Source organism: Chelon labrosus (assembly GCF_963514085.1).
Source record: "Chelon labrosus genome assembly, chromosome: 17".
NCBI classification, from domain to species: domain Eukaryota; kingdom Metazoa; phylum Chordata; class Actinopteri; order Mugiliformes; family Mugilidae; genus Chelon; species Chelon labrosus.
In genome coordinates this window covers 26436330-26446964 of record NC_140350.1, presented here as the reverse complement: position 1 = coordinate 26446964, position 10635 = coordinate 26436330, and the positions used below count along the sequence as shown (strand labels likewise).

At 47.3% G+C, this 10635-nt stretch overlaps 1 protein-coding gene across 3 annotated transcripts in view; it reads right to left on the bottom strand.

Annotated features, from left to right (window-relative positions):
• Nucleotides 1-1683: 1683 nt before the first annotated feature.
• LOC311502961 (platelet-derived growth factor receptor beta-like) overlaps nucleotides 1684-10635 on the bottom strand; it is a 10769-nt gene continuing 1817 nt past the window's right edge. Inside the window, exons 4-28 of one of the 3 annotated variants that reach the window (XM_084565432.1) lie at nucleotides 10564-10635; nucleotides 9612-9807; nucleotides 9279-9539; nucleotides 8919-9049; nucleotides 8531-8612; nucleotides 7795-7869; nucleotides 7475-7658; nucleotides 7278-7393; nucleotides 6996-7107; nucleotides 6827-6923; nucleotides 6617-6725; nucleotides 6445-6539; nucleotides 6222-6354; nucleotides 5599-5703; nucleotides 5398-5502; nucleotides 5147-5249; nucleotides 4927-5042; nucleotides 4591-4706; nucleotides 3905-4027; nucleotides 3718-3829; nucleotides 3538-3637; nucleotides 3337-3442; nucleotides 3106-3196; nucleotides 2877-3006; nucleotides 1684-2756 (exon numbers count right to left, since the gene is read on the bottom strand). The exon at nucleotides 10564-10635 is cut by the window's right edge and continues 23 nt beyond it. In XM_084565432.1, coding sequence (XP_084421558.1) covers nucleotides 2633-2756; nucleotides 2877-3006; nucleotides 3106-3196; nucleotides 3337-3442; nucleotides 3538-3637; nucleotides 3718-3829; nucleotides 3905-4027; nucleotides 4591-4706; nucleotides 4927-5042; nucleotides 5147-5249; nucleotides 5398-5502; nucleotides 5599-5703; nucleotides 6222-6354; nucleotides 6445-6539; nucleotides 6617-6725; nucleotides 6827-6923; nucleotides 6996-7107; nucleotides 7278-7393; nucleotides 7475-7658; nucleotides 7795-7869; nucleotides 8531-8612; nucleotides 8919-9049; nucleotides 9279-9539; nucleotides 9612-9807; nucleotides 10564-10629 — 2988 coding nt within the window. In that variant the 5' untranslated portion in view covers nucleotides 10630-10635 and the 3' untranslated portion in view covers nucleotides 1684-2632. The remainder of the gene's footprint in view (nucleotides 2757-2876; nucleotides 3007-3105; nucleotides 3197-3336; nucleotides 3443-3537; nucleotides 3638-3717; nucleotides 3830-3904; nucleotides 4028-4590; nucleotides 4707-4926; nucleotides 5043-5146; nucleotides 5250-5397; nucleotides 5503-5598; nucleotides 5704-6221; nucleotides 6355-6444; nucleotides 6540-6616; nucleotides 6726-6826; nucleotides 6924-6995; nucleotides 7108-7277; nucleotides 7394-7474; nucleotides 7659-7794; nucleotides 7870-8530; nucleotides 8613-8918; nucleotides 9050-9278; nucleotides 9540-9611; nucleotides 9808-10563) is intronic. The other 2 variants (XM_084565431.1, XM_084565430.1) reach the window with 2 other exon arrangements.

Below are 10635 nucleotides of genomic sequence, written 5' to 3'. Positions count from 1 at the left end.
TCCGTGGCTTCAAGGTTGAATCTGGACAGAAACCTTTTCAGTGCTGTATCTTTTATGCCACTAGAGGCCAGAGCACAGGCTGGATATACACTATACTGACAAAAGTATTGGCTCATCTGCCTTTATATGCATATGAACTTAAGTGATATCCGACTCTTAATCTATATGGTTTAATATGACGTGGGCCCACCCTTTGCAGCTATAACAGCTTCAACTCTTCTGGGAAGGCTTTCCACAAGGTTTAGGAGTGTGTTTATGGGATTTTTTGACCATTCTTCCAGAAGCACATTTGTGAGGTCAGACACTGATGTTGGACTAGAAGGCCTGGCTCTCAGTCTTCACTCTAATTCATCCTAGAGGTTCTATCAGGTTGAGGTCAGGACTCTGTGCAGGACAGTCAAGTTCTTCCTCACCAGACTCTCTCATCCATGTCTTTATGGACCTTTCTTTGTGCACTGGTGCTCAGTCATGTTGGAACAGGAAGGGTCCATCCCCAAACCGTTCCCACAAAGTTGGGAGCATGGACTTGTCCAGAATCTCTTGGTCTGCTGAAGCATTCAGAGTTCCTTTCAGTGGAACTAAGGGGCCAAGCCCAGCTCCTGAAGAACACCCCCCACACCATAACCCCCCCCCTCCACCAAACTTCACACTTGGCTCAATGCAGTCAGACAAGTACCGTTCTCCTGGCAACCACCAAACCCAGATTCATCCATCAGATTACCAGATGGAGAAGCGTGATTCATCCCTCCAGAGTCTCCACTGCTCTAGAGTCTCCAGTGGTGGCTGCTTTACACCACTGCATCTGACGCTTTGCATTGTACTTGGTGATGTACGACTTGGATGCAGCTGCTTGGCCATGGAAACCCATTCCATGAAGCTCTCTACTGTTCTTGAGCTAATCTGAAGGAAACATGAAGTTTGGAGGTCTGTAGAGACTGACTCTGCAGAAAGTTGGAGACCTGTGCTCACTACGCACCTCTGCATCAGCTGACCCTGCTCTGTCATTTTACGTGGCCTGACACTTCCTGGCTGAGGTGCTGTTGTTCCCAATTGCTTCAACTTTGTTATAATCCCACTGACAGTTGACTGCGAAATATTTAGTAGAGAGGTTGCTCAGGTGTCATCCTATCACAGTACCACGCTGGGATTCACTGAGCTCCTGAGAGCGACCCATTCTTTCACAAATATTTGTAGAAGCAGTCTGAATGACTAGGTGCTGATTTTATACACCTGTGGACTTGGAAGTGATTGGAACACCTGGATTCAATTATTTGGATAGGTGAGTGAATACTTTTGGCAATATAGTGTATGACACAGACATCACCTGGGAATCAGACAGCTTCAGACCAGGAAACTGATTCTGCTCCAGCAGAGATGTGTCGGGCCAATCAGATCATTTGGGGTGGGTCTTAATGTGGTGAAGGACAGAAGACTAACAGTCGTCATACACATCATCAGATTAGTTTAACTGTTAATTGTGTGGATAGATATACATAGTACAGTTGCATCTATGTGACTGTACTATGTATGTCTATCCAGACTCATAAACCAGAACCAGAGTCCAGTAACATCTGGATTTCATTCAGAATCAGAATAAAACAACCCTATAACAACCCTATAAATAAATTTACTTTCATTACTTTGTTAATGTCGTTGTCTCTCAGAATAAAGAACATGAAGACTTGAGTCTAGTTGAATAAAAAGAAGCAGAATCTCAGAATCTATTTATATATTAGAAGAAGCTCCAGAGAAGAAATGAGGAAGGTGTCATTGTCGACGGAGTCACAGTTTGAACATTTTCTGAACATTCAGCACTTTTCTGATCTTTTTTTCCACAGTCCACCAGGAATTAGGACACACAGCGCCTTCTCTGGTTGGTTCTATGAAACCAGTCTGGCTTCAACGCTGGTGGAGTACTAATGTTGATCAGCTGCTTACGCCCTCTCTGCACAGAATAAATGTTGATCAGTGAACAGCTCTGCGCGCTGCACCCAGAGACTTCCTGAAGAACTGATGAGTCAGTAGAAGGTGTCGTGGAAAAGGGTCATGATGTTATCTGGTCATAATATCTGAAGGTGAAGCTGATCACTGAGGACCAGGAAGGTGGAGATTTGATAGAAACTAGAACTGAAGTGATCACTGTTCTTATCAGGAACCAAACCAATAAAGTTCTGGACTCATCTCAATGCAACAAAGCAAATGCTCCTGGGTATCTGATGAAATATTGAACCAGTCAATGAACTAAGATCAATGCTTCATCAGTATTCATCTTTATTCTCAATAATCTATGTTGGAATTCAAGCTGAATCCTCTGAGGCATCATTCTTTCATCTGGATGGAGTGAACTCATGAAGGTAGAATTTGAAACAACAGAAGAAGAGGTTTTAATAAAGAGATTCAGCTGTTTATATAAAAGATTAGAGAAAATACAGCTATACATTCAGCCTATTGCAGAGTACATGGAGAATAATAGTAGGTAAATCTGACTCAGGACCAGCTTTACAAGGCGGTTTCCTCTGGCAGACTTACAGTCAGCACTGAGGGCACAGTCGCTTCAATGTTATTGGTGTTGTACTTGTAGAGCTATAGGTTGATTAAACCCTCCCATTAGTCTGCCAGGCACATGAACCCTTCACAGACAGCTCTCCTCCTCTCCCGCAGGAACCTCTGGAGACTCTTCAGGTCCTTCTTCTGGTAACGTCACTTCCCCTCCTGGTGCTTCCTCAAAGATGGCAGTCGAAACTGACAGCTGAGGGCTGAAAAGAAACATCCTCGATGTAAAAACATGAAGGTTGTATATAAACATGGAGGTCCAAAAGCTTTTATTGTGAAGGAAACTAAAGGAAGTTGAATGAATGAATGAAAGGAAGTGGTACCTGACTGCGTCCAGCGCTGACCCACCGCTGCTCTCTATCCTGACAGGGATGATGTAAGTGCTGTGGGAGGGGCCTGCCTCCTCTGGCCCCGCCTCCAGAGGATTAACATTCACCTGGAGGGCAGGAATTCCTGTGAGATAAAAAATGGATTTTACTGATTGGACTGGAATCTGTGTGTTTGTTTGTGTTTGTGTGTGTTTGTGTGTGTTTGTTTGTGTTTGTGTGTTACCCTGTCTGTCATTGTTATCTTCATCAGTTCTGGATCGAACAACAGCCGGATGTTCTCCTTTCAGGAAGTTTTCTGTCAGCTGGGCATAGCGCTGTCACACAACAGCAACAATATCAACAACAATGGCAACAATTTAAAGCAACAGCAACATCAACTGTATCAACACCTGGATCAATGTTTATTGTCTCTGTATCAGGAAGGATGAAGAAGAACAAACCAGGTGTTTGTTACCTGTTTGTAACCGTCACTCAACATGTTGCCCATGGAGACGACCAATGAGGAGAAAGACGGTCTGGACTGAGGTTTGTCCGCCCAGCACTGTTTCATCAACTCATAACTACAGACAGAAAGGTAGCATGTTAGCGTGTGTTAGCACCTCTTAGCATTAGCATGTGTGGTGTAGGTAACATGTTAACATGTTGTGTGTCATACATATCAGGAGGAGCACGTTCAGGTCTGGACATTCTGTGTCCTCTCTTCAGAGCAGAATAAAACTCCTGAGTCATGGGGAGGTCGGGGTATGGACTACAACCTGGAACAAGAAAAGATCTACACTGATCAGGCTGGTTCATCTGGATCTGGTCGTATGTGGATCTGGTCAGACTGGTTTACCCAGAGAGAAGATCTCCCACAGTAAGACTCCATAGGACCAGACGTCACTGTGGAAACTGTAAATGTTCAGGAAGATACTCTCTGGAGACATCCACTTCAACGGCAGGAAGCTCTGAAATCAAACCAGTGTCACAGATCAGCTGATGATGAATGTTGTATCAATAGTTAATTAAACTCGTCAACTCACGTTTCCTCTGGTGACATAGTCGTGGTCCTTCCTAAGGTTTCGGGCCAAACCAAAGTCACAGATCTTCACCAGCTTTCCCTCACAGACCAGGACATTCCTTGCTGCCAGATCTCTGTGGACACACTGAGGGGGATGGACAGGTCAGGACACACTAAGGGACCTGGACAGGTCAGGACACACTGAGGGGCATGGACAGGTCAGGACACACTAAGGGACCTGGATAGGTCAGGACACACTGAGGGGCATGGACAGGTCAGGACACACTGAGGGGCATGGACAGGTCAGGACACACTAAGGGACCTGGACCGGTCAGGACACACTGAGGGGCATGGACAGGTCAGGACACACTAAGGGACCTGGACAGGTCAGGACACACTGAGGGGCATGGACAGGTCAGGACACACTGAGGGACATGGAAGGGTCAGGACACACTGAGGGTCAGACTGAGGGACATGGAAGGGACAGGACACACTGAGGGTCAGACTGAGGGACGTGGACAGGTCAAGACACACTGAGGGTCAGACTGAGGGACATGGAAGGGACAGGACACACTGAGGGTCAGACTGAGGGACATGGACAGGTCAGGACACACTGAGGGACATGGGCTGGTCTCACTGAGGGACAATGGACAGGTCAGGACACACTGAGGGTCAGACTGAGGGACACGGTCTGGACAGGTGTCATACCTGTCTGGAGGACAGGAAGTCCATGGCCTGGGAGATCTGGAAGGAGAAGCTGAGGAGGTCGTGGAGACTCAGCAGAGGAGAGTCACTGATGAGGAGCGGCGACGCCTCCTGCTGGTCTGAAGGAGACAGTTAAAAATGATTAACTAATAATAAATGCTGCAGCAAGACAGGAAGTAAAACATGGACACATCAGGGAGTTTCAAAATAAAACAGGAAGTACAGACACTGACCGGTCAATCATTCAATGAGAGAATGTTTCCTCCTTGTGTTGAAGCTTTTTAAACTAAAATTATAATGAAACAGCTCAAATGTATTTGATTCATTGTTCCTCATCACCTGCTGGACTGAAGGGCGTCTCGTACGGCGTGGGTTCGATGCTGGTGTAGCTGAGCTCCTTCATGGTGACATACTGAGCGCTCTCCTCTTTGGTCATGTCCATGTAACCTCCATCACTATCAGTGTGGGTGAGAGACACTCAGTCAGGACACTGACAGAGAGAGAGAGAGAGAGAGAGAGAGACAGAGAGACAGAGGACAGTCTCAGGGTGACAGTTCACCTCTGGCTGTGGGCGTCGCCCTGTAGAAAGGTGTGCTTGTGCCTCTGCAGGTAGGTTGCCAGGTCTCCATGACAACAGAACTCAGTGATCACATAGACTGGACCTGGGCGGAACAAGACTTTACTCAGGGTTGGCATGATTGAGATCAGGATATAATCAAGATTAAATCCAGACTGAATCAGGATTGAATGAGAAGTGAATCCCAATTCAATCAGGACTGAACCAGAGTGAATCAGGATTGAAGTATGAACCTCCTCTTGTGCAGGCTCCCAGCAGGTTCACCAGGTTCAGGTGAGGACCAAGATGAACCAAGACCTTCAACTCAGACACCAGAGACTGAACCGCATCATTTTTGGCTGCAAAGAGACACAGAGTGAAACAGTTTCTATGTCTCTGAAGGACAGAGAGACAGACAGAAAAACAGAAAGACAGAGAGACAGACAGGTACTTACACTTGACCATCTTCACAGCCACTTTGGTTGTAGAGTGAGGGTTGATCAGACCAGAAACGGTTGCCTCGACAACACGACCAAAGGCACCTGAACCCAACACCTGACCTGGACAAAGGTACACCGAACGACAGATGAGACAGAAAAGTTGGTACTAAACTTTCACTGTCATATTTTAACTATGAGTAATGGTTAGTTTACCATGCAGTCTAGGTGGTGTTATCTAGATCTAGATGGAGTCTAGGTGGTGTTATCTACATCTAGATGGAGTCAAGGTGGTGTTATCTACATCTAGATGGAGTCTAGGTGGTGTTATCTAGTTCTAGATGGAGTCAAAGTTGTGTTTTCTACATCTAGATGGAGTCTAGGTGGTGTTATCTCGTTCTAGGTGGAGTCAAGGTGGTGTTATCTACATCTAGATGGAGTCTAGGTGGTGTTATCTCGTTCTAGGTGGAGTCAAGGTGGTGTTATCTACATCTAGATGGAGTTTAGGTGGTGTTATCTACATCTAGATGGAGTCAAGGTGGTGTTACCTAGTTCTAGATGGAGTCTAGGTGGTGTTATCTCGTTCTAGGTGGAGTCAAGGTGGTGTTATCTAGATCTAGATGGAGTCTAGGTGGTGTTACCTAGTTCGATGTGATCCCGTGGTATTTCCCATTTGCCGCTGTAGGGCAGGTGTGCAGGGTCCAGGTAGTTGTACGTCTCTCCGTCAGGACTCACTGACTCGATCACCTTCCAACGAACTTCATAACGAGGTTTCTACAAACAGGAAGTGACATCACACTCGTAATCTGGATCTAGAACTTGGGTAAAACTGGAGTAACTGTGAATCCCAGTCTGAGTGCAGACCTTTCTCCAGAGGATGATGAGGATGATGAGGAAGATGACCGCGATCACGACCAGAACCAGAACTGCAGCCAAGACTATAACCTGAGATAGGAGAGCTGAAGGCAGGAAGCAGACAGTGTTTGTGGAAGAGGATTAAAAATGTCCCACAGTCCAGTAACTTGAATGAACTCACAGCTGGAGGAAACTCTCAGGTCTCTGGCTCGACGTCCTGCAGAGTTTCTGGCTTCACAACGAACGGCCGAGAGCGAGCTGAGAGCCTGGAGAGTCAGCACACTATGTACCTGTAGACACACACACACACACACACACACACACACGTATCATTTCACCTCATCTCCTATCCTACATCTGATGTCATTAGCCTGATGATGTCACTGGTTACCTGGGAGACGCCTCTCTCTTCAGTGACGTTCTCCTGCAGAGCCACGCCTTCTGAGGCAGCTGATAGGTTCCTCCAGCCGACAGTCAAATTGCTGCACCTGCAGCAGGTTAACACTGGTTACTATGGTAACATGACTACATCACACTGCTTTACCTGTACATGTGTTCACCTTTGTGAGCTATGACAGGTGTACCAGGTGATGGAGGGGGGCGGAGCTCCTTCACAGACACACCTCACAACGTTTCTACCGACCTGTGACAGGGATGTGATCCGAGGTGGTGCTACAAACACACACAAGTAAACACACACACAAGTGAACACACACACAAGTAAACACACACACAGGTATACCCACACCCACACACACACACACACACCCACACACAGGTATACACACACATAGGTATACACACACACACACACACACACAGTCATCCTGTCTCTTTCTGACCTTTGATCTCCAAGTTGAAAACAACTTCCTCGTTGTCGTCTTCATTAAAAACGTTCAACGTGTAACTTCCTGTCTGATCCATCTGCACTCGAACCAACGTCAGCACGGTGACATACCTGCAATCAATCAGTCAATCAATCAATCAATCAGTCAATCAATCAATCAATTGATCACTTGGTGTGCGACCTCTGACCTACCTGCTGTCAGTCAGGTGTTTGGTGGTGATGGAAGTTGTTTCCGTGGCGATGGTCTGGTTTTCTCTGGTCCAGAGGAAGTTGGGGGGAGGGTGGGCGTCGACCTCCACGCTGAAGGTCACGGTGTGATGGAGGAGAGACGACATGTTGGTTTCACCTGAGGGCCACAGGTAGACGTAGCCCCGGTCTGAGGAGGCAGAGGTGGACTGTCACTGTGTGTGTCACTGTGTGTATTGTGAAGTGTGTAGTTTATATATAGGTGTTTATTGTGTATATATTTTGTATTGTAGTGTGTTCATATATATTGTGTAGTGTGTAGTGACCTAGAACTGTCACCGTGACGTTCTTCATCAGCCTTCGTCCTCCCATCGTCTCCTCTACCTCACACACATACACACCTATAGGAAGCAGAGACAACATCAATACATCCCATCCATATCTGGACACCCCTGGAGATATCTGGACATATCTGGACATATCTGGACACCCCTGGACATATCTGGACACCCCTGGACATATCTAGACATATCTGGACACCCCTGGACATATCTGGACATATCTGGACACCCCTGGACATATCTAGACATATCTGGACATATCTAGACATATCTGGACACCCCTGGAGATATCTGGACATATCTGGACACCCCTGGAGCTATCTGGACATATCTAGACATATCTGGACATATCTAGACATATCTGGACACCCCTGGAGATATCTGGACATATCTGGACACCCCTGGAGCTATCTGGACATATCTAGACATATCTGGACATATCTGGACATATCTAGACATATCTGGACATATCTGGACACCCCTGGACATACCTGGACATATCTGGACACTACTGGACATATCTAGACATATCTAGACATATCTGGACACCCCTGGACATACCTGGACATATCTGGACACTACTGGACATATCTAGACATATCTGGACACCCCTGGACATACCTGGACATATCTGGACATTACTGGACATATCTAGACATATCTGGACACCCCTGGACATATCTGGACACTAGTGAACATATCTGGACACCCCTGGACATACCTGAGTCTGACACTTTTGCTGTGGTGATGTTAACAAAGGAGCGAATCCGATTGGGAAGAAAGTCTGTTAGAGGCTCAAATTCCTGTAGACACAAAAAAACAACATTCAAAGGTTCAACTTAGACAGATAGACAGGTAGACAGACAGGTAGACAGACACACACTGTCACTATAGAGGTGGACAGGTAGACAGACAGGTGAACTGACAGACAGACAGGTAGACAGACACACACTGTCACTATAGAGGTGGACAGGTAGACAGACAGGTGAACTGACAGACAGACAGGTTGACAGACAGGTAGACAGACAGGTGAACTGACAGACTGACAGGTAGATAGACAGACAGCTAGATGGGTGGACAGACAGGTGGACAGATAGACAGACAGGTACCTGTCTGCGGGGGAAGTCCCAGGAGAAGAAAACCATATCATTGTCGGTGACGGTACAGTTCACGGTGAGAACCTCCCCCTGCTTCAACACTCGGCTGGAGACAGACAGCTCCACGTCCATCACCTTAGGGACTGAGACACAGAGACAGGGAGAGAGTGAGGGGGTAGAGAGAGACAGGTGTGATGACAGAGACAGAGACAGGAAGAATGGACAGAGACAGGTGTAAAGAAAGAGACAGTTAGGATGGACAGAAACAGGTGTGAGGATAGCGACAGAGACTGGTGTGAAGACAGGGACAGGTGTGAAGACAGGGACAGGTGTGAGGACAGGGACATGTGTGAAGACATCATGTTGTCTCACCTACAACACTGAAGACGTAGAACACCTGGGACTCAAACTCATTATCGTCCCGTGTGGCCACGCACACGTATGACGTGTCATTGAGACGTCCCGTGAAGCCACGGCCCGGCTCAAACCTTGTCCCTCCAACCCGTGTCCTGGTGGGACGTTCATACAGAGACACGTTGAGACGAGGGTCAGATACAACACAGGGGATGGTGTCTTCCTCCGCCTCCTTCATCACCACACCTGGGCCCAATGGGACGAACCATTCCTCTGGACCTGAAGGGAGGACAGGTGACGCATTAGAGACAGACAGGTCAGACAGACACATCAGACAGAGATAGGTGTTACCTTGTCCAGGTATGAAGACGTCGATGTCTCTTCTCTGATCAGAGGACATCTCCTCACAGGTGTATCTCCCAGAATTTCTCCAGGTGACATTGAAGAGGTTGAGGACGCTGCTGGAGCCCTGATTGTCCACAAAGACCCCGTCCCCCTGAGTGTCCACAGGTAAATGCCACATCACCTGACTCCACCCAGAACACACCTGGGGAGACAGACAGGTATGCACAGGGACAGATGGACACAGACAGGTACCTGAACACACCTGGGGCCTCATGTACAAAGACTTGGCCCACGCTCAGATCCAGAAGCACATTTCCTTTGTTCATTCCAATCAACGTGGAACTGAGCGTACATGTTGTACCCGCCCCCTCCCTGACCACGCCCCCTTTTAATTAAGAGTGAGTGGGAGAGTGTGTGTGAGGCCACCTCACCACCATGTTGGTTAATGAAGCATCACATCTGATCTGATCATTGATGAATGAACATGTTTCATCATGTGATGGTTCTTTTATATCAGTGTGTGTCCAGTCCATAGCTCTGATTACATTCAGAGAACCGGTTCAGATGCATTGTGGGTATTTGATCTACCTGGCTGACATGAGGATAACTCCGCCCCACACGGCTGGCATGGCTCTGCTCAGGGTCGACCGGTCAGACTAATAGTTTTCACATTGATGACAGTTTCCCAGCATCACCTCTAAGTGTCTCCAGAGGACCAACAGCTGTAGAAGCCAGCGTAGCCAGACATGACGTTGGTGAAGGAACGGACAAGTTCACGGACATTTACCTCTGATACACCTGAACTTTTCTGTGAACGAGTACAAAACGTTTTTGTGCCCACACAACCTTCGTACATGAGGCCCCTGGTGTGAAAGACGGGTAAAAGAAAGATCCTAAAGAGACAGACCAGCACCTGAGCAGAGAGACAGGTATCTGTGCACAGACAGGTGTTACTGACCACAGTGAAGTTAGAGTTTGAGTTGAGAAGAACTTCAGAGTTTGAGGGCACCAGCTCCAGAGACATGCCCCC